We start from the raw sequence: 22,655 nt of genomic DNA, 5'->3' as shown, positions 1-22,655 counted from the left end.
ATAACTCAGTGTTTCTCCAGAAGAGCTATGCAGTTCCTGCTCAAAATATCTTTGCTTTCACTTTTCTCAAAGCACAAAACTGGACCATAAAGGCAAAGGGAACACTCCTGAGACCCTGAATCCATCATCTGCAGTGACCTTGAAATGTGCTCCATCAGGCCTGAAATGAACCGCCCTTGACTGGCTCTTGTTCCAGAGAGAGTTTGGGTTTTGCTTGTGTGTGTGTTTTGTTTAATAATGACTTCAGCTTGTTCTGATCCTATAATCAGTGATCCGGCAAAAAGGGTAAATTCCTTTTTAAGGATTTCCCAGATGGAAATGGGAACTGATCCTTTGTGTTGAGAAGGTTTTACAGAGGTCGTTGGGGTCGGATGTGAACGTGCACGTGGAACGGAGGTGTGGGAACCGGTGGTTCGGGTAAGGACGGAGTGTCACCAGAGTTCAAGGTGCTTGAATCGAGAGATACTGAGTGTTCTGGAAGCCCCAGAGAGGCTGTAAAGGCAATTAATCCATGTTTATTTTTGGCAGCATAAAAGAGAAACCCTCAAGATGACCAAGTATGTAGAGCTGGTTATTGTGGCAGACAACAGAGAGGTAAGAACTTTTTGAAATTCCTCAGTACAGTTGGTTTTATAAAAAAAAGGGAGAGGGAGAAAATGTTCAGCAAGTTATCACTTGCTTTAATTAACCTCATTTTCTATGAGGCCTTAAAAGCATTGTCAACAACCCATTAGAAATGGTTTTCCAATATTATAAAGTATAAAGTATTAAAAATGGGAGTTTGGATTTTTCAGAACGAACCCAACTAGTATCCATGAGGACGCAGGTTCAATCCCTGGCCTTCCTTGTTCAGTGGGTTAAGGATCCGGCATTGCCATGAGCTGTGGTGTAGGTTGCAGACGCAGCTCAGATCCCACCTTGCTATGGCTGTGATGTAGTCTGGAAGCTAGAGCTCTGATTCAGTCCCCTAGCCTGGGAACTTCCATGTGCTGCACATGAAACCCTAGAAAAGAAAAGAAGAGAAAAGAAAAGAAAATATTAAAAATGTATCTGGTATCACAAAATATTCACAAGGCCTGCAGAGCTGGCGTGCAGCTAAGCTCTCCAGACAGGGAGAATTACTGGGGGGAAGTGACAGATGGCTTTAGAATATATTCTAAAACACGTTTTGGAAAAGTTTAGTTTAAAAGATGTCTGCTGTGTCCTAAATGAAAATGCATGAATGAACGAAGGCTATGGAGATACAACAGAAAAATCCTACCTTCTGAAGCAGGGCGTGACACTCTGGTTTTTTTCTTTTCATTAATTTTTAATTAGCTTTTTTTAGATTGCCATCTCCCTGTTCATTCCTTGCGTCCACTACCTGCTATGAATGAGGTGACGTCTTCTCACAGGCTGGCTCCATACCTATGAATGAAACAGATTTGACAATTTCTCAGGAAACTGTTTCCACTCTGGAAGCTCAGACTGGAGGGGAGAAGGGGGAATTGAGTAACTTTGTATCCATTCTCTGTAGCATTTGACCGGTTGCCATGAGCTTCTATTCTTTAATTTTTAAAAACAAATAATAAAGGCAGTTTCGGAAGAAGTTCAGATCAAGCTGACGATATGAAGGATGGTTTTGGACGGCCTTCCGGTTGTCTGTTTCCTCTTTGCCAAAACATGTCACTGCCTCTATCATTTATGAGGCTGGAAAACTCACAAAAGTTACTGTCTTCTGAGCACTTGGCCTGGGTGAATTTCAGGGAGTTTCAGAAAATCCCTGGATGGGGAAATTACTGGCCAGGAGAGAAACTCATTTCACCATAAACCTGGGAGGGCCCTGGGGGATTTGCAAAGCCTGAGATTTCACATTTCCAGGAGCTGGGAAGATGAGGTTTGATTGATATGCTTGCCCTTATTAATGCTGACATTTAAAATTATTTAGTTTCAGAGGCAAGGAAAAGATCTGGAAAAAGTTAAGCAGCGATTAATAGAGATCGCTAATCACGTTGACAAGGTAAGTTCTTTGGGGGTAATTAAATCACTCCCATCATGTAAATGTTTGGAAATGAGGCGGGGTCTGTCTCTGGTCCTGGGCGGAACCCGACTTCCCCTTCCTCTAACGCAGAATGCCCGGGGCCTGGGACAGCTGCAGGACAGGCCACCCCACGCTGTCCGGTCTGTGGTGGTCTTGGCATGCTTCTGCCCCAGGCTCCCTTCTGGCCAGGCAGAGCCCCAGTCTGGGGGCTGGATCCTGAACCCCGATGGAGACGCATCTGATCCTCTTGGGAGCTCCCAGCAGGCCTCTTCTCAAGTCTCACTGGGCGGGTCCCAGAGGCCCCCCAAGGGCCGGCGCTCATGGGTAAGGGACACACAGGCCACCACCCTGGGACACAGAAATTGGCTTTAGCTCAATCGGCCGTTGGAAAGTTCCTCACAGAGGGAGCTCACCCTTGGCCAAGGTGATTTCAGAGCTGGGAGGGCCCCTGAAAGTCTGGTCTAACCTGGGCATATTGGCTCACCACCACTCCTTACATGACCTGTTCACGAGGAGAGGATGCCATCTACGCCACCTGCCTTCAGCCACGGTCCCAGTGGAAGGGTGTCGGGCTGTTTGGTGCTAGCAGCTCCCAGCACAAACCATGTTGGAGAAGCTTTCCAAGGCCTTGCTGCCGGGGTGTCTTGGTGGGGGCTGTCTTGGTGGGGCCCAGACATCAGGATTGGTAGGTGCTCCCCAGGCAGTTCTCAGGTACTACGATAGCTGGCAGCCACTGTCTTAAGGTGACCATAATTCTCAGCAATGCCTGCCTCCCCCCACCTCCCGCCCCCTGGGGACAGTGGGAGAGGAAATAGGGCTCATTGCCAAATCCCTCATGGCAAGGATGCTCAGAAAACTCACATCCTACATATAGCAGTTTGAAAAGGCTTCATGATCGCTGTGTTTCCAAACAATCCTATTATATTTAAATTGAATTTTCAAAGTTTTCAGAAAAATCAAAGCCAAAGCCCTTCCAGACGTTCAGCTCCATCCAGAAAGCCTCCTGGGTGGGACCAAGCCCTGCGCCTCCAGAATCCAGAGCGCGTCAGATGTGGGCCCTCTGCTCAAAGAGGTCACAGCTTCGTACAGAAGCACACTCACCGCCACTGAGCGTGGTCTGGGGTGATAGGAACTAGGCTGGTGCTATCAGTCAAGGGCTATGGCGATGCAGAAGAGAATCACTTACCTCTTTCTGGGGGTCAGTCAGGGGGGCTTTGCAGGGAAGAGATTTTGAAAGGTGAGTGGGGTTTCACCAGGAGGACATCAGGGGAGGACATGGCGAATAACGCTGTCTGATGAAGCCGGGGCGGTGGGGGGCCGGTTGCACAGGTGCACGTGTGTGTGCATAAGGGGTGTGTGTGTGCACAGCTTGGGCGGGACCAGAGGAAGCTTCAGGGGATTCAGTGGCTGGGATCCTGCGTGTCCTGCAAAGCCGTCTAGACCCTAGTGAGTGTGGATGATGATGTCACCAAAGTCAGAGAGAACTGGTAGGTGTCCGTTGTACAGAAGTTGTGAAGACCTGATGAGGGAAGGGAACAGGGATGTGAGAAAGATGAGGATTTAGAGACATTGGAATAGATGGTGCCTGATAAATGTGCTGAGCAGTTACTACGTGCCAGGCCCTACGTGCTTTATAGACACTCCCGGGTGGATCCGGTCATGCCCACTTTTAGAGCAGAGGAAGCTGAGGTCTGCAGAGGTAGGTTAAGCAATCAGCACAGGTTCGAGCGGCGATAATAAGCAGGACCAGGAATGAGCCCTGGTCTCTGTGGACCCTCTGTGCAGGAACTCTGGCCTTGACTCTCCACCCACACTGTACCCCAGCCCTCCTAAACCAAGCGAAAGCGGAGGCTGAGAGGAACAGGGGTCCCAGTGGGCACAAGGATGAGGTGACAGGTGACGAGGCTTTGGGCCAGGGAAGCAAGAGCAGGAGTTTCCTGGGGCTCCTTGGGGGGTCAGAGAGTAGGGCACAGGGCTCAGAGAGAGGCGATGGCTGGATGGAACTTTCCGAAAGCAGGAAACCCACGTGGCTGTTAGCCTCCTGTCCCAGTGCTGTCCTCCCCTCTCACACCAGAACCCACAGCGAGGTCTGACTCCCGGGCAGCCCGTGCTTGCTGATCTGTTTTGAACAGCGACTCTTTGAAAGTTAAACTTCATCCCAAAGTCAAGTGGATGCAGGAGGATTTTTGTAAATGGCAAATCCTTCTGGTGGAGAGGCGGAGGGATGGGTCTGGGAGGTTAGACCAGAGGCCATGGAGTCAGATCTGGGTCTCAGTCTGGGCTGGGCATTCGAATCCCCTGGAAAGGTCTTTGTTTGTGTGTTTCCTTTCAAAATACTGATTCTAAGGCTCAGTCCGGGGACTCTGGTTTGATCGGCCTGGGTGGGGCCTTGGGCGGGTACATTCCAGACACTCCACTGATGCTAGCATGAGGCAGGACCAAGAAGAAAAGAATCCCCATCTTCCTTAGGCTTTGGAAGTAAAAGCAAACTATGACCAACTTTAAACTCAGGCTGGCAAACAGCTGAAATCCTACTGGAAAGTGACGTGCTTGGTTCCCCCGCCCATGTTCGTATTGTTTCACAGGTTTTTCTATATTATATCTTGCTTCCGTTTGCAAAGCCAAAAATGAGCAATTAGGGATTTGTTAACTTGCCCTGGCAACTAGAGAACAATATACCTCGGGAAAGTCCTGATAGACTCGATCAGATTCACCAGCTGGCCTGTGCTTGTGTTTCTGGCCGAGAGAGCTCAATTGCCGAGCGCACCTGTGTGTCTGCCCTCAGCTGATTCTGAAGACCTGGTTGGAGCGGGGCGGGGTGGGGGGGTGTTGTCCAGGGTCCTTCAGATGCTCTCTGCACCCAGGCCTTCTCTCTGATGGGCCCTGGGCTGTTGCAGATGTTCCAGCTACACGTGGGAGTGATTCAGCTTAAAAAGCAGTGACTGTTCCAGGGGCAACTTCCTCATCGGCAGAAATCTTGGCTCATCTCAGCCCTTCTTAATTCATAACTGCTTGGCGGGCTGCGTTGGCTTGAAGGGAAGAAGAGGAAGGACATCCTGGACTGAGAGTCCGAGAAGTGATGTAGGGACAGAGGGGACATTCCGAAACACGCCCCTGTGCTTGAAACATGGACAGCGTGATGCTCGTACTTGTAGGTAAACCTTTACAGAGGAACTAAGCGACGGTCCCCAGGTCCCAATTACCCTGCAGGGCCGGGGGCAGCGGGGTGTGTGGCTGCCTCCATCACCCCTCCCCTCCCGTATGTCCTACTTTTCACGCGTCATGAAGTTAGCACCAGCTGCCCCTTCGTTCGGGCTGAACCTCTGCGACCTGCTTCTACAGGACTCCCCTTACCTGCGCTTGAGTGCAGGTATTTTCCCTCTTGTGTGAGGCCCCTCCTCTCCCAGGCAGGTCGCCTGAGGGCTGCACGTGCCTGTGTTGGACCCCAGCAGACCGCCCTGTAATTCAACCTGTGTCTTTTTAGATCCACGTCCTGTAGAAAGCCTTCTTTGACCCCTGAAGCCCAGCATCCCCTGAACTTCCTGTTTGCATCTCTCCTGGCATTGACGCTATCAAGGACTGTGTCCCATGCCTTGAGCCCCTTGCTGACTTCCGGGTATCTGAGGGCCAAGGGCAGGGTACCCTCATCCTTGTTCTTTGTGCCAGTGCCAAGCCTCGTGCAGCCAGAGTCAAGCGGATCCTTGCTGCTGCTGTGTTAACGGGTGGGTCCATCCCACTGGTCTCAGACCGTGTCCACCTGCCTGCTGGGATTCACAGGCCAAGCAGGCAGCAGCCCAGCTCCTGTTTTGCTTCTCTCTGTGCCTGGGGTCACAGTGGACCACCCTGGAAGGGAGTCTGAGCACTCGCACTTACCAGTCTGGGTTGCTTCGTGGTTTAAAACCTGGGCATCAGCTTGCCTGCATTTCCACCCCAGCTATGCCAGTTGTGTCTCAAGTGCTTAGTTGGTCCCTCCAGGTCTTGATGTCCTTGACCTTAAAGGGGAAATAAGAATAGTTCTCCACTCAGAGCGTTGTGTGGACTGAGAGAGCTATGGCACGGAAAGCACCTAGCCCTGGGCCCGGGACACAGGGGATGCTCCTCACGTGCCACCATGGTGATTATTCTTGGCAAGAACCAAAGGGAAGCGTTGGCAGCCTGGGAGGAGGGCTGACAGCAGTAAAGGGATTGTGTGGGAGGACTCGACGTGTGTAGCATGTACGTTGTATACAGCAATTAACCAGCAGCACCAATTTTGGAGAAGAGGGACCACATGATATACTTCTAGGGATGAAATCTGTCCTAGGGCTGTGATTTGAGAGGACTAATAGGTGGAAATTACAATCCATCATTATTATAAAAAGCTCCTTGATTGGCCAGCACCAAAGCCCACTCTGAGAAACGATGATTAGACCTTGACAGACCTAGTTACCGCTTCCACACGACACTCAGAAGCAAGTAGGTGATGACCCTGCAGCCCACCCGGGGCCCCTGGACCCCGAGGATGTCCCTGAGCAGGCGGGTGTGCACATCAGCCCTGATGGCCTGCGTCCTTGCCCTGCCATCCGATTGCTGCTACCTTGGTATATAACACAGCTGTGCGTGTCAGCTCCCCACCAAGAACAGCCGCCAGGCATGTGCCCTCAGAGGTCCAGGGAAGGCCAGGTGCTTCATTTTGCCTGGGAAGCCTGGTCTGGGAGTTTGCAGGTGGATACCACAGACCAAGCAATCTTTGATGAAAAACAAGCATTGGAGTTCCCACTGTGGCTCAGTGGTAAGGAACCCAACTGGTATCCATGAGGATGCAAGTTCAGTCTCTGGCCCCATTTGGTGGGTTAAAGGATTTGGCATTGCTATGACTTGTGGTGTAGGTTGCAGATGCGACTTGGATCCCGTGTTGCTGTGGCCATGGTGCAGGCCGGCAGCTGCAGCTCTGATTCGACCCCAAGCCTGGGAACTTGGCTGCAGGTGCAGCCCTAAAAAGACCGAAAAAACAAAAACAAAAACAAAAACAAGCTGTCGGGCAGCACTGGGGTCATAGAACTGGCTCATTAGCTTATTCACATAATGTCCATCTTTGTTATCGGCTTGTAACCAAGCTGGACCGCTGCGATCCGTTTGCACTCCGTGCTGGAGTGGGTGCCTCAGCCCCATTCTTCTGCTAACCTAATGCTCACCAGGCGGTGATGGTGGAGGTGAGCCAGGGTCTCCTCCCGGCCTGCCGTGTCCGGGTCAGAACCTGGGCTCAGCGCTCAGCCTCGTGGAGTCGATGGCCCTTGAGCTCAGCACCTTGGAATGGGGCTTAGCTCTCCGATTTGGAGCATCTGGGGCTTGTGTTACTTGCTGGCCCAGATGCTTCTAGCAGCTAAGAATAGGACCTGCCCCCATCTGGAGCTTGACCCCAGCTGCTCTCACCAGCCGCATCTGTCTCCTGGGTTCCCTGGAGCATCTGAAGAGGGCTTTCTCCCTGGGCCCTGCCTTGCCCACTGCAGGCATCGAAGGACTTTATAGCCACCCAGGTGCTCCCACGTCCTCAGCCCCTAGGCCCCGAGCAGAGAGCCCCCTCCGTGTCTGTGGGAGCCCATGGGGGGAGCAGGGTAGTTGGGGCCAATGGGTGGTTCTCGCCCCTCCCCTCACCACTTATCTTGCTTCATTAAGCTTGACTGGGACAAAACGGACCCTTAGACTTTGAAGAAGTTGTTTGTCCTCCTTCTGACCTGGAAGGACCCGCTCGTGGAGAAGGAGCTGTAGGTTGAAGTCAGGACCCAGAAAGATGGGGGCCAGAAAGGCAACAAGCCTGGATTTGAGGGGCGTGCTCCAAGAGGGACTTTGTTGAGCAGATCTTTCCCCTGACCCTGGGGGTGAGCTAACGCCTCCTGTGAGAAGAATGGTCCCCAGTGTTCCTGGAGAAGGGTTCTGTGGATGCCTTCATTATCCTGAAAGCTATTGATCTGTTCATTTAATTAAAACCCTCTAGGTCAATTATAGGTGACAGACTATGATAGTGTCGGCCAAGTCTGAGTCTTTGCTGCAAAATTAATACAGATTCATTTTCAGCAACTCACAGGGAGAACGTGTCGCTTAAAGTGAACAAATTACTGCCCTTGGCAGAGTGTCGGAAAGATCCTAATTCATTTATTGTTTTCCTTGCAGTAGATATTAACCGGCAGTCTTGAGCGGTAATGGAACTCATTAATACACATCTTCAAACCCATTTCAAGTCACCAGCGAATCGGTTAAAAGATGCACTTGCCTGCGAATAAGCGCAGACATCAGAAAGGCTGATAACCCTAACATCTAACTGGTCAGCCACTTTGAGAACCCAGCTGACACATCACTTTGCCTCGGATGCTGAGAATATTTCTTAAATTGGAATGCCCCAGGAGCAAGGGGGCGCAGAGATGTTTTTCCCGTCGTGTTAGTGAACATGCGCATCTGCCCGGCATTGTGAGTTCTCGTTACCGTGGTCCCCCAAGGTCGCCTGTCTTCTCTCTTCCTAGTTTTACAGACCGCTGAACATCCGAATAGTGCTGGTGGGCGTGGAGGTGTGGAATGACATCGACAAGTGCTCGATAAGTCAGGACCCTTTCACGAGCCTCCATGAGTTTCTGGACTGGAGAAAGATGAAGCTTCTACCTCGAAAATCTCATGACAACGCACAGCTGATCAGGTGGGGTGTCTCTTGTCTCTCTTCGGCTCAACAAAAGGAGGGACCTCAGCACGCCTGCCCTTCTCTTAGCCTCACCTGCGTGGCCCTGAAGCTTCCCACCCGTCTGCAGAGCAGACCAGCCAGACAGGGGATGGGGGGCTTCCCAGCCCCCAGGGCGGGGGGAGGGGTGGAGACGGGGAGAGGCCATCTCGACTGCAATTTGGGATCTGTTGGAAAAGTCTGTCTTTGCATCCCCTGGGAAACCTCTCCCTCTAGCTGCTGTGTTTCTTTCCCCCTCTTTCTTTCTTTTTTTCCATTTTTTAAATTTCATTGAAGTAGGGTTGATTTACAATGTTGTGTATCGCTAAGGTCTTCTTTCCTGCTCCTAACAGATCTGGACATTTCCTCTATGCAGCTTTTCCTGGGCTTAGTCTTGATATAAGGGGTCCTGGAGTCGTTTATTTTTTCAAAGCCCATTTTCTGTCATTATTAGTGAAAAATGTTGATGGCAGAGCTGAGCTTGAGGGTACGTTAGGGTGAGCTTCGTCAGCTGCCTGGAGAAAGCACATCTTTATTCCTCCTGTTTGGCTGTCCCTCCGGATCCTCTAGATCAGAGAATAGCAGCAGTGTCGTAGCGGGACCTTGTGTTCTACTGCTCCGTCCATGTGTGCTGAGCACGAATTAGGCACCCAACATGTTTTAGGGGCTTTGCACGTAACGATGACCAACGCTGTAAGCTCCACTCTGGGGCGTCTCCAGGCTCCTGGGAGAAGACAGTAATAAGCAAGCACCTTTCGGAGCGTGATCCGTGTCGGGAAGATAATAAAATCAGGAAAAACGCGCCGATTATATCGCATAATACATTGGTAATATAGTACAAACGCCTGTATATTTAAATGAAAAAACATCACCTACGTTGGTATGGGTAGATTTTTCCTCAAGTGTCAGCTTTTTTTTCTTTTGCTTTTTAGGGCCGCACCTGTGGCATATGGAAGTTCTCAAGCTAGGGGTCGAATTGGAGCTACAGCTGATGCCTACACCACAGCCACAGCCACAGCCACGCCAGATCGGAGCCGTGTCTGCAATCCACACCACAGCTCACGGCAACGCCAGATCCTTCACCCACTGAGTGAGGCCAGGGATTGAACCCGCATCCTCATGGTTCCTAGTCAGATTCTTTCCACCAGGAAACTCCCAAGTGAGGGCCTTTTATTAAAATCCTTAAACAGTGTGTGCCGTCTTTATGTGCTCACTTGCCCGTGTCACTGAATTGAATACTTTGGGGCCAGAGGCACTTTCCCGGTGGAACTAGGTCTAGTTTACTGAGCATTTGTGGGAAGCTGAAAAGTCTTCCCCATCCTCCCTCTAGGAAAGGCCGGCATCTGAAACGAGGCTGTTGGCGTTCCCTGATAATTTGCTTTGGCCATTTCACAGGGTTGCTTTCTGTTCGCCCCCGCCCTGGATATTTGTGGTTGCTTCATATTTTATGCATTGATTAATCCTGAACTACTAAAAGTAGAGTCAGAGTATTTTGTCTTGATTTGTTTTTCTCCCAGATGGAGTCTGTCCAACTTGAACATCTGGAAATAAATTAGCCTCTTATATAACCTTATTATTTACATATACATATATAAAATTGTATCTGTTAGAATGGTCTCTGTAGATGTGTCCATATAAAAGCTGCAATCCCTGCCATTGTTGGTATGAGTGTAATAGGATGGATGGATAGATGGATAGAGGGATGGACACATACATACATACATAGATGAGGTTATGTTTTATTTATTTGCTTATATGCTTTTTAGGGTCGTGCCTGAGGCACATGGAGGTTCCCAGGCTAGGGGCCCAATCGGAGCTACAGCTGCCTGCCTGCACCACAGCCACAGCAATAGCAACACAAAATCCGAGCCACGTCTGTGACCTACACAACAGCTCTTGGCAACACTGGATCCATAACCCAAGAGCAGGGCCAGGGATTGAACCCGAGTCCTCATGGTTCCTAGTCAGGTTCGTTACAGCTAAGCCACCATGGGAACTCCTGAGGTTATATTTTATATACACTTCTCCCATTTCATTCAATTGAGCACTGCCTAAATATATAACTTTTCAAATAATATGTGTAAAATCTATGTATGTACATGGCCAAGAAAACACGGGTAAGTCTTTCGTTTCCTTTAAAGGAGATTCAGCGAATACAGCATTTAATTTTTTTTGTTTTGTTTTGTTTTGTCTTTTTGCCTTTTCTAGGGCCGCACCCGCAGCATATGGAGGTTCCCAGGCTAGGGGTCTAATCGGAGCTGTAGCCACTGGCCTACACCAGAGCCACAGCAACGCCAGATCCAAGCCACATCTGCGACTTACACCACAGCTCAGGGCAACACCAGATCCTTAATCCACGGAGCGAGGCCAGGGATCGAACCCTCAACCTCTTGGTTCCTAGTTGGATTCATTAACCACTGCACCATGACGGGCTCTCCCGCAGTGTTTCATTTTTAATGCATGAGGTTGGAATTAACAGTGTTGCACTAAACAGACCTTGATGGCATTAGATTCATTGATTAAGATCCCATGTATGAGAAAACCTGCTCCTAAGCCCCGAGGTCCCCTTCCAGAAGCTTCCTCCTGGGGTGCCGAGGCTTTGTGGGTGCTTACTTCCTCACTGAAGCCAGAGGATCAGTCATTTTCTTGCCAATTTCACTTTTTCAGGCTGCATTAGCAGGACATTTTGGAAGAGTTGGGTTTCTGACCTAATTGTAATGTTACCAAGGGAAGCAAAGTTCAGCTGCAACAGAAAACCTAGTAAAGCATCGAGTGCATTTCATTTGTCGACAGTGATTCTCTGTGACTCTTTCTAGCCCTTCCATCAGCAGAGATGGTTTAAAAGGAGCAGCTCCCCCCAGTTCATTAGGAAATAGACGAGATACGTCCTATAAATATACAAGTTACAAGTGGTTGTTGTCTTGAGTCTTGAAAAAAGGATTAGGGGATGCACCTGGAAAATAAAGTTTAGAAGAACCCGAGATAAAAATCACCTGTCAGCCTACTCTCACGCAGCTCTCTTCCTCTTTGCCTGTGCTTTCATAGTTCCTGTTGGAATGCAAGAACGTCCCACAGAATTTCCCATATTAGGAACTGTCTTTATTCTCTATTAATTTAAGAAAGCCCTTTCTTTGGTTTTCCAGTGGAGTTTATTTTCAAGGGACCACCATCGGCATGGCACCCATCATGAGCATGTGCACAGCAGAACAGTCGGGGGGGATCGTTATGGTAAGTGAGAAGCACCGAGAAGCCAGCAGCAATGTCCCCACCTATTTGCCAGGAAATCTGATGATTTCTCAGGAAATCTCTACTTGGATCAGACGTTGTAAATTTAGGTCCTTCTTGTTAATATAATCCTACCCTCTTTTCTAACTGCTGCATATGAGCTTCCGCAGCCCACAGTATTCCCGGGATGGTTTATAGCACACAGGAAGCTGTGCACAGGAAAGGTAGGTGGAAAAACAGCTCCATGGAAGCCTGTCTACACCTTTTACAGAGAAGAGGTTTCCGCTTGGATTTGGGGCAAAGCATTTGCATCCAGGAATGCCTCCCAGCATTGGGATGAGTCAGGGCACTGGGGTTGCCCCTCATCACTCAGCTTCCTGGAGGGACCAGGGTCTCAGCCAATATTCTCGTGCGAATGGTTTGCTGATGGTGCTGCCTCCAGGCCCAGTAGCTCCAAGACTGAGGTTTTTAACCATTTACCACCTCAGGTGCTTGACATGCATACCTCCTGGCCCGTGTCCAACTTGTCTTTATAATAACCTTATTCTTGGAAGGCAGAGACCTGGGTTTACTGCTGTATAAGGATTTTTTGGTCATGTAAGGGCTACCTGTGTTTGTAAAGGGAAATAAAATGGGCAGAATCTATGAGACTTGTTGTGATGAATTTAAGAGGGAAGTAGCTTTAATAGGCTCCCCTTCATCAGATAATTAAAAAAAAAAAAAGGTTTTTTCACCCCTTGCTCTTGCTGTGTCTGCTGGGAAAATGGAGTGTCCCCTTTGCACCAGCCCTCAGACAGGGAGTATCTTTGGACACCATTCCGCCATCTCTGTTAAACAAACAGAACCTTGCCCTTCCAAGAAACTGTGAATTCCTCCACATTTTTTCAAACAGAACGTTGGTGAATATTCTGTTGTCCTAAAGGGCTGAACGGGTCATGTTCTGCTGACTTTTATTTTCTCTCCACCTACTGCCCAACCTCATCTTAGTGAACATCTCCCAGGAATATTTTCCTCTTCTCTTCGGTCGCATTGATAATGAACATGAATATGCACTAAATACGGAGGCTGGGGTGGCTGTTTGGAGGGATCGCACCAACTCAGTGGACCTCTGGCTCAGATGGGCTCCCTCTGGTTTCCTTGGAAGCGGGAAGCCCTGTCTGTGATCTCCACCTTGGAAATCACTGGAAAGTTTGGTTTTCATTGATGCCAGGTTAATTTCAAGTCAGATCCCAACTGTATTTTTATAGGGCAGCCTGTAAAGTTTTAAGAGGGATTCATTTTCTGTTTCACGGTTCCATGGTCGGTTGCTACTGAGGTTGCCACTTAAAACCGGCGTAGTTTTTAGAGCTGAAACTGAACCCCTGATAAGCCTGGCAGGTCCTGTCACTGGGGAGTGTTGAAATGTTCTACTGATCTGACCGTATTAAACGGCTTTCCCAAGGTCACATCCTTTTTATTCTGTTTCCATACAATCATTCGATCAAGATTCCTTCTTTGAAAGCAGACCAGAAAGCCTATTTTTTTTTTTAATGGATGAAAATGAATGAGGGCGATATAAGCAGATAAATGCCCTGCTGTAGGAAAGCAAGTCAAGACTGAGGGTCCCTAACAGGCGGTCTGGTGGATGCGCCTGGCAGCAGGGAAGACCTCTCCTAGGCACACTCCTTGTCTGCTCCACGTGGAAGAGAAGCATCGAGGGGGTTGGAAGTCCACAGCTCCTTTAATGCCTCTAAAATTCACGAGAAAAACAAGCTCCCTATCTTGACCAGATCTAAAACTTCCCGACTTTCTCCTGTGGTGTCTCTGACATTAAACTCTGGGTGTTACCTGTGACCTTGCCTCTTTCAAGGACTCACAACCCTACGAGGAAGGAAATCCTACAGCAAGGGAGGAGAAATCCTGATCACGTTGGAAACATGAATTCTGGGACTGTCTCTCTGTTTTTCTAAGATCGAGCAAATCACTCATTGTAATAACTTAAAGCCGTGCCTTTGTATCCCACTGGACTGAAATAGTCTTGGTTTGAGATAATGCTGGAGTAAAGAAGTTTTTGTCTTATTAGAAATATCAACTGTTTATCAGCCTCTTAAGAGACAGTCTGTTTATAATCACCTATGCGTGAAAGAATGTAAAACAGTTTGGCAATTAAAAACAAAACCAAGATATTCAGGGATACGAAAGAATCTGATGAAGAGTCACTTTTTAAGGATGCATTCCTTGAATTTTGTGCCAAGGCATGCTAAATCCAGCCCTCCGAATTCTTAGATTGAAGAAAATTGATTTCCTGAAACATATTTGTGAAGTTTCCTACAACAGGAAACTGTAGAATCTAAACAAAGTGATTTATTAGGAATTTCATCTCTTCTAAGTATAACTCAGTTTCTTGACATACCACTCCTTTCTTAGACCAAGGGCCAGGAAGAACAGCAGCTACCACCATTACCACCAGCAAACCTACGCAATGGTAGATGAACACACCTGTAATGTAGAGGCCTCCCAAAGGTTGTCTGCGTCAGAAATGATGCTTTCTCTAAAGCACCATGTCCCTGTTTCCTGGAAGCCCCTTGGGAATCTCTTACCTCTTTCCTGGGTAGCACAAAGCAGGATTCAACTAAGTCACTTTCATTATACCTTGATGTGCAAGCCCTTTCAGAAACACCAGCCATGGTGTGATTTCTGCAGATCACATTCGCTGGTTTGTGAAAGTCGAGTGACGACATTTTCAAAGGTAACCTCTAATATCCATTGAGCCAAGCCATGCATGTCCTCCACTAAGTTAGGAGCGGCCGAGCAGCGCTTGCGGGATGGAGAACCTACCTTCCAAACCCAAGCAAAAGGTCCCATGAACTCCCAGCCACCAAAGGCAGAGGATCAGAATGACTGCATCCCTTTCCAAAGGCTACCTGACAGATCAAAAGGCCAGCAAGGGTGAGGCGGAACTGGATTGCGGTCCTAATTCAATGAGTCTTCAAGCAGATGACACTATGGGGTTAGCTTTTATGGTGAACTGTCGTAAACTTTCCCAGTACCCTTCCCTACCAAGTGGACAGGAAGGAACAGGCACAATCACAATGGCTCAGATCTTGTTTAGATGTACAAAGTGCCCTCCCCCTACCGACTTGATATTAAGGCTAAAATGGTACTTGTGTTACCCATGAAGGCACGAACTGCTTCTTCCTGTGATGTAGGACCACTTTTTGCTCTATTCAGTGAAATGGGGTCTGGTGAGAGTTGTAGGAAGCGGGCAGGATATGACTGCCTCGATTATTTCGTGCAGACACAAGGAATCCACACTTGTTCATGAAGAATTCATTCCTCGGCTGAGGGGACCCGAAATTGGTTTAATAAGATAGGTTGAATCTTTTTTTTTTTTAAGTTTGAACTGAATAATGGGGCTCTATCTTGGGTCCTTATAGGAGATGGGATCCCATTAAATGTTAATGAAAGAGAACTGCCTGGGGGCAGGGCTTGGACACTGGGATGAGGGGGGACTGGGAAAGAGGCCCCAAAGATGTGAACTATACATTGTGCCCTTGTGTTTTCTTTGAGGACCATTCAGACAGTCCCCTAGGCGCGGCCGTGACGCTGGCACATGAGCTGGGCCACAATTTCGGGATGAACCATGACACACTGGAGAGGGGCTGTAGCTGCAAAACGGCTGCTGACAAAGGAGGTTGCATCATGAACCCTTCAACCGGGCAAGTACCCATGCTTCCAGCTGCTCTTAGAGGCGGGCTGCAACTTGAAATGTGTGCTGGGAAACAGCTGAGCAGAGAGCGCCCCGGTTTTCTGGCCAGAGCACCCATGGAAGCTTCCAGAAAAAATTCCATGGTCGGTGCCAATCTGAGAGGGTCACCCAGGTTGCAGTGCATATGGCACGAGGCCCAAGCTCTCTGCTGGGAAGTGGTGGGCTCGGATGCTCTTTGTTTAGAAATCGCAAATTACCATCACGCCTGGTTTTAATTTGCACCTCCAGCTCCATCTGGGCCTGGTAAGGCCACCGGGCAGAGGGGGCGAGGCTGGATGAGTGGCATGTGGCGAGGGGCGTCTTCCTTCCAGGTTGGCCCAAGGGCAGATCTGAAATGTGTTAGTGGTTTGAGGACTTGTGGTGTCCTCGCTTCTGACACCACACCCCTTTATCCAATCTTAAAGTTTAAAGGAAGTGACTTTTCCTTTTCGATAAATCATCTCATTCTGCCTCACGTAACACCTTTCTGAAACTCTAGACTTGGTTCCCCCAGAAAAAAAGGAAGACGGATTCATTATGGGGCCATTCGAAGGAGGTGGAAATAGATGCAACGTGGAGTGGTTACAGATTCTGATGTGTTCCAGTACTTCCAAGGGCCCACCCCCAACAAGAACGTTGTGCTGACGTCAGAAGGTTTTCATTAGTGAAGGAAAACGCTCACTTGTTATGATGCCAGCTTCTTTTTTTTAAACCTTGAGACCTTCTCAGTGCTTATCTTCATGGCACTCCCGAGGCCAAGCCTGCTCGCTGGGTTTGATGAAAGGAAACGTCGAGATCCTTATGCAGGTGCTGACTGGCAGCCGGCAGGCGAGGGGGCAGCCCTGCTGTGAGGCGGGTTAAAAGACCCAGGAGGGGGCCGGGTTGTTACAGAATGTGGTTAGGCTTTTACCAGCAGTAGGCTCTTGGGCTTCCTTTCAAATGGCTTGTGGGACAGAAAGGACGATGCGTCGTGGGCATCGTCCTTTCACGTGAGTGGTGGGTGAGGCATCTTAGCACATCAAGGGACTGCTTCTCCTGTCCGTTGCCCCCTTAGCAAGAAGATTTCAGGTGTGCCTCGTCTTTGCTCGTGGCTCTGTCTTAAGCACAGCTCAAGGGAGTCGCCAAGACCTGGTGGAGGAACGTGCCAAGTCTGAAGGCAGAGGCCACAGCCCTGAGCCGCAAGTGAAAGCGGCTTAGGCCGGCACCACCAGGAAGCAGAGCGTGGCAAGTCTAGATACTCACCGGGAGCTCTTCCAGAGGAAGGCAGGTGGCTCCGAGAAGCAGGGTGCTCCGTGTCTTTCAAACTCCCCAGGCCTGGGCAGAATAACTGGTTACTTGGGCACTTGGGGCAAAGAATTCCCTCTTAAAGGGTGAGGTTAGTACAGGGCCGGTGGGAGTCCTCTGTTTCCGATAACGCCACCGGCCCAGGTAGAGCCTGGCGTCACCGGCCAGCTCGCCGTGTGAGTCTCAGGAGCATGAGGTTGGCAGGAAGTGGACGAGAAGCTGGGCGGTCTTCATCCTTTTCTCATTCTTGACGAGCTCAAAGGGGCCACAGAAAAGTCCCTCTGTGCGTCCTCTCCCTGATTGTCAAGTAGGCACAATGGGCACAAACTCACCAGCCTGTAGGCCTCCAAAAGTGGTTCCCGATGACTAAGACTACTTTGTCCATCTGCATGGTAAGCATTTCAGAACTCTTGATGAACGAGGCAGATGGAAGAGAGGAAACTCTAGGCTGGAAACACTCGACAGAAACACTGGAAGAGACCTAGTAGCCTCAATCCTGATTCTACGTGTCTCTGGTAATACAGACACATTGGTAACTCCTCTGGCCTTTATTTTTTTATCAGTACAAGGAATTAGTCTTTATCTATCTTTCCTCCTTCCCTCCCTTCCTTCCTTCCCTCATCTATGAATTGATTCATTCTATCCATCTATCCACCCATCCGTCCAACTGTTTGTCCATCTTTTCATCCATCCATCCATCCATCCATCCATCCACCCACCCACTCATCCACCCTCTCTTTTGCTTGTCTGTTCACCCATTTTAACACTTTTGACACCTGTGTTTGTTGTTGCGGGCAATGCATGCACAAATGAGGAAAGCCTACACCTCTAAAAATTCTATGATTCTGGAGACACAAAAGCAAGACATTACTTTCTGGTACTGTCTGTAATTTTGTGTAAAACCCTTCAAATTGGAAACTCTTCATGGCAGTGTTTAAGGATACAAGCCAAATTACCCTGGAGATTTTCCAAAATCATAGGTAGAAATGGTATTGTTAAGAGCGCAGCAAATCATTTTAAACGATTTTTTTTTTTCTTACCTGGGGTTTGCTAATAGCCTTTCCTTGATTTATACCTTATTAGCGATTTCTAAGTTTTCTCTTTTGCTGAGCTTGTGCTTTTGCGTAAATCTTTTCTATTTGGTTCTCATTTATGATCCCACATTCCTGTCCAGAGAGTGGTGTTTTTAATTTTCTCCGATGGAAAGAAACTTCCTAAGCAAGTGGGTGAATTAATCACAAAAGCCCACAGCTAAGGGGGAGGTCGAGCTGTCCAGGCCACTCAGTCATCCATCACCCATTGCAGAGTTTCCAGGCTGCTTTTAATCTCCAGAATTATCTCAACGCGGTCATTCTCTTACCTCATAGGGTCCCCACGAGCGTGGGAGAGAGAATTAAATGAGATCAGATGTCTTCGTAAATAGCATGTCACTCCACAAATAGACGGTGGTATTATTATTATTATTATTATTTTTTAGCTCCCAGAAGCATTGGAACCTTTGAAACGTTAAAGGCTTTTTCTTTTTTTTCCAGAATGCCTGCTAGTTGCTGTGAAGCACTTCTAGTGCCATATAACACGCCCACGCTTTCTGGGTAACTGGCTCGTTTTAAACTGGCCCACATCCAAACACCCATCCTCCTCCCCACTTCCTCCCCACTGCTGATTCAGACGTGAGTGTCGAATGTTAAAAAATGTGAATTAAGTCTTAGCCCCCAAAGTAACTTTCAAAGAGATGAGTCAGCGACTGCTTGAATGATACAAAAGTCTCCCAGCATTCCAAAGAACCAAGGATTATGCATGGTTTAAAGGGAAAGAAAGAAAAAAAAAAACATTTCTTCACATCCCTTGTTTATGCTTTATCAAAACTTTCCAAAATCCTAACTCTGAAATTTCACCAACTGTCATCATTGACAAATTGGACCCAAAAGCCTGAAAATACAGGGACTGGCCAGAGTTCTTTTAAACATGGTGTCATGATTTCAGCTGCATCTTACAGGAATCATTGGAGGGGGTTTCCTTATGGGGGTATCATTAATTACCACAAGCCTTTGAGTGTGTGTGAGAGAGTGTGTTTTATGTCTTTGGATAGTTAACATGAAGACCTGTCTTGGAAATGACTCTTTGGCAAAAGCAGGATCTGGAGGTTCGTGTGGGAGTTTAAACTCAGTTGAGTCCATCCATTAAGGAGTCTCTTGGAGCCTTTGGTCTGAAGAGGCTGAGGACTAAGTGGGCCACATTTATGGGGGGAAGAAAATATGTGAATCATTTGAGCCCTTCGGGAAAAGGATATTTAGAATAATAGTAAATATCTCTCCCTGGACTAGAAAAGAAAAGCAGCATTCGCACTCAAAAATTACCCTCCGTGCTTCCTTTGATTTTTTGTGGGAAATCTTCTCTTACAAGGAGAGCTGGAGTCATGGAGTCATCTCACAAGGGGATGGGGCTGAATCTGAAACACACAGCAACTCAGCTCCCAAAGCGTAGCATGCACGTTGACAGACGTTGCGGTTATTACAGCCGTGAACAGGACAGACGCTTTTCTCGCCCTCTTGGCACTTGCATTCTTAGGGGGAAGACAGTCTTGAAAAAGAGTAAATTAAAAAGGTTAGAGGGCGTGCAATGAAGGAAGTGAAAGAAAGGGATTGAGAGGAGGCATAGGCAGAGGGAGGGGACTGGACATCGATGAGTGGTTGGGGGAAGACCTCTCTGTGGAGGTGACCTCTGAGCCCAGACCACAGGGAAGAGGGGGGTGGAGAACCCGCACAGGTGGGAGGATGTGGGCTTGGGCAGAGGGGACCCCGTGTGCAATGGCTCTGAGGAGGGAAGCAGTGCCGACTGGAAGCCAGTGGCTTGTGGGGCTGGGGGACGTGGTGCTGATGCTGCTGGAGCAAAGGGAGGGGCCAGCGCAAGCCAAGCCCGGTCGGCCGTGGCGGGAACTTGGTTTTGTCTCCAGGGCAGTGAGATGTCACTGAGGGGTTTAAGGCAGGGCAGTAATATGATCTGATTTGTCTTTTAAGAATTCTTCACTTTTAAAAAGACCAGGTAGCATCTGAGCTATTATAGTTTGCCAAATGAAGGGGTTTACTGTAAAAAAAAAAAAAAAAAAAGGAGGGGTGGTTAGGGAGGGGGCTTCTTCTTTTTAAAAAAGCAATAGTATATGAACTCTAGTTTTATGGTATAATAAATAGGCATTTGGAGTCCATTCAGAAGGACGGTGTGTACCAGGTCACACCCTCACACACTCACCTCTCTAGCCTCGCAGACTAGATGTCCAAGCTTCTTTCCCGTGTGGGATTTCACTTTGCTTTTACTGCTGTGAGCATTTTGTAAGGGCTCGCCTTCAGAGGGCACTTCCCCACTCTCTCTCTCTCTCTCTCTCTCTCTCTCTCTCTCTCTCTGTGTGTGTGTGTGTGTGTGTGTGTGTGTGTGTGTGTGTGTGTGTGTGTGTGTGTGTGTGTGTCTGAGAAGGATTGCCGCCGTAGTTTTCATGCTGATGCTAAGAGTTGGGGTTTGGGGCTGTTTGGATTTTGTTTAATCCAGGCTGGCAAACGGCTCTCCAGCCAAGAATGTGCTCCCCGGCCGCCAGCAAGGAGGGCAGCCCGTCGAGCGCCTGGGATGATGTGGGCTGAGAAAATAAGCAAATGAGGGATGGTGCTTACTCGCCAGGGGTGTAGACGACTTACATTAAGCCCGGGTTGGGCGTGCAGGAATAATATCTACACCTAGGTCAGATAACCGCATTTAGGGTGAAAGCTCTGCCATTCCACTTTCTCTGATGTATGGATGATTGGCTCCTTTGAGTCTGTTTAATTCAGGTCAGGAAACATTCACTGCATACCTCCTTGCTATGAAGCTGCCTGGACAGGGTGCACATCTGGATGGCCTGCGCCCAAATTCAACCTTCTCTCCTGAAAGCTGAGAGGACACGGGCCCTGCCTCCATCTCAGGACCAGCCGGCTGCGAGAAACGGAGCCAATCATAGCAAAATCACTCATTCACTCCATTAGTCTTTGCTGGGTACCTGGGTGCAGACCCTGAGAAGCAGAGTGGGGCCACAGACTCAGAAAGCAGAAACCTTGACCTCAGGGTTGCCTGTATTGAGGTGGGGCTGGCAGGCTAGTTAGCTGGTGATTGCAGACTGGAAGCTCAGGGCTCTGATAGGGAATGTTTTGGGGTGCCATGGGGCTTACTGCAGGGGCCCCAATCTAACCTATTTATGTAGTCCTGGGTGTCGTAACATACCATCTGTAAGTGTTTCAGTTGAGCCTCTAAATGATAAGGAGGAAGTTTTAAACATTACCGTCATAGTATTTCACACCTTTAAAAAAAAATGACCAACGATTCATTGTGAAGAAAGGAGCAGAGGTTGGAAGGGGTGTGGACAGGGAACATTCTGGAAGCAAGTCCAGTCTGAATCAATCCTTGAAGAATTAAATAGGGTGAGGAGACTCTCCTCGAGAATTCCTAGCTCATGTTACAGGAAAACTGGATTTATTTTTGAGGCAACCTCTCTGTCTGAAAATGTGATTTCAGAAACTAAAATCAACCCTTGTTTTCAGTGAAAAATTCCCGAGTTTCAGATGTGGTAGGAGTGGAGAGAATTCCGTTGTATTTGCAAAGTCCATATACCCTTTGAAGAACTTGCTTGCTTGAAAAGTCAGTGCTGAATGTACATAATTAAAACTCACCCCCTTTTGAAGTCTGAGGTTCTAGCTGAGGTCACGAAATACATTTACCATAAAGGGATTTCACGAAGATGGGATTGAAGGAAATATCTCCCCCTGTCAGCTCTTCAATGGAAGGTGGTTTTCCTTTCTCAATGAAAAGTTTAAGGAATTCCTGTCCCATGGCTCAGCAGATAAGGCTGGATACTGGCATCCACGAGGCTGCGGGTTCGATCCCTGGCCTCGCTCAGTGGGTTAAGGATCTGGTGTTGCTGTGAGCTGTGGTGTAGGTCACAGACTCGGCTTGGATCCTGCATTGCTGTGGCTGTGGTGTAGGCTGGCAACTGTAGCTCCAATTTGCCCCTGGCCTGGGAACCTCCATATACCCCGTGGATACAGCCCTAAAAAGACAAAAGACAAAAAAAAAGAGAGAAAAAAAAAGTTGAAGAAAGCTTTCACTTCCTTTTTCAAAGTGCAAGGGAAAAAATGGAACGTTTTATCCAAGGAGTAATTTTAAAAAGAGAGAGAAAAACAGTAACATAATGAGGAACTTGAGGAACTTTAAAACATTCCTGATCAGAATCAATGTAATTATCCAGCCAGAGTAATTGAGTGGCTCCTTCGCGACGTGATCACGAGGGGAAATGAACGGGCAGGAGATGCCCCTGACAGCAGGTCAAGAGGACCCGTCAGTGCCCAACCTGGTCTCAGTTCCTCTCCGTGGAATTCGATATTGCTCCCTGGAGAATAAAGGCATTTGTCTGCCGTTAATGCAGTGTTGGGAGGGTAAAAGTCAGTGCCCGAGGGCATGGCAGAAAGCGCTCTGCTCTCAAGCTGGGCACAGCACAGAGGTCAAGCAAAGGAGACCCATCTGCACAGCCAGTGCTCTTGAAAATCCAGTTTGGGGGAAATGAATGGAGGCAAACTTGACTTTGGTCCTAGAGGCTGCACCGGCCATGTCCTCATTCATCAGTGGTGTGAGGTGGGTGTGGTTATACCCATTTTAGAGATGAAAGAGCTGGAACTCAGAAAGTTAAATGAGGAGTTCCT

General features: G+C 48.5%; 1 protein-coding gene across 1 annotated transcript in view; it reads left to right on the top strand.

Annotated features, from left to right (window-relative positions):
• Positions 1-22,655, top strand: part of ADAM12 (ADAM metallopeptidase domain 12) — a 377,142-nt gene that overhangs the window by 269,513 nt on the left and 84,974 nt on the right. The window contains exons 7-11 of the mRNA XM_047762575.1: positions 529-594; positions 1,928-1,999; positions 8,518-8,687; positions 11,849-11,933; positions 15,480-15,628. Coding sequence (XP_047618531.1) covers positions 529-594; positions 1,928-1,999; positions 8,518-8,687; positions 11,849-11,933; positions 15,480-15,628 — 542 coding nt within the window. The remainder of the gene's footprint in view (positions 1-528; positions 595-1,927; positions 2,000-8,517; positions 8,688-11,848; positions 11,934-15,479; positions 15,629-22,655) is intronic.

This window comes from Phacochoerus africanus, chromosome 15, assembly GCF_016906955.1.
Source record: "Phacochoerus africanus isolate WHEZ1 chromosome 15, ROS_Pafr_v1, whole genome shotgun sequence".
Classification (NCBI taxonomy): domain Eukaryota; kingdom Metazoa; phylum Chordata; class Mammalia; order Artiodactyla; family Suidae; genus Phacochoerus; species Phacochoerus africanus.
This window is presented reverse-complemented; position numbering and strand designations above follow the sequence as displayed.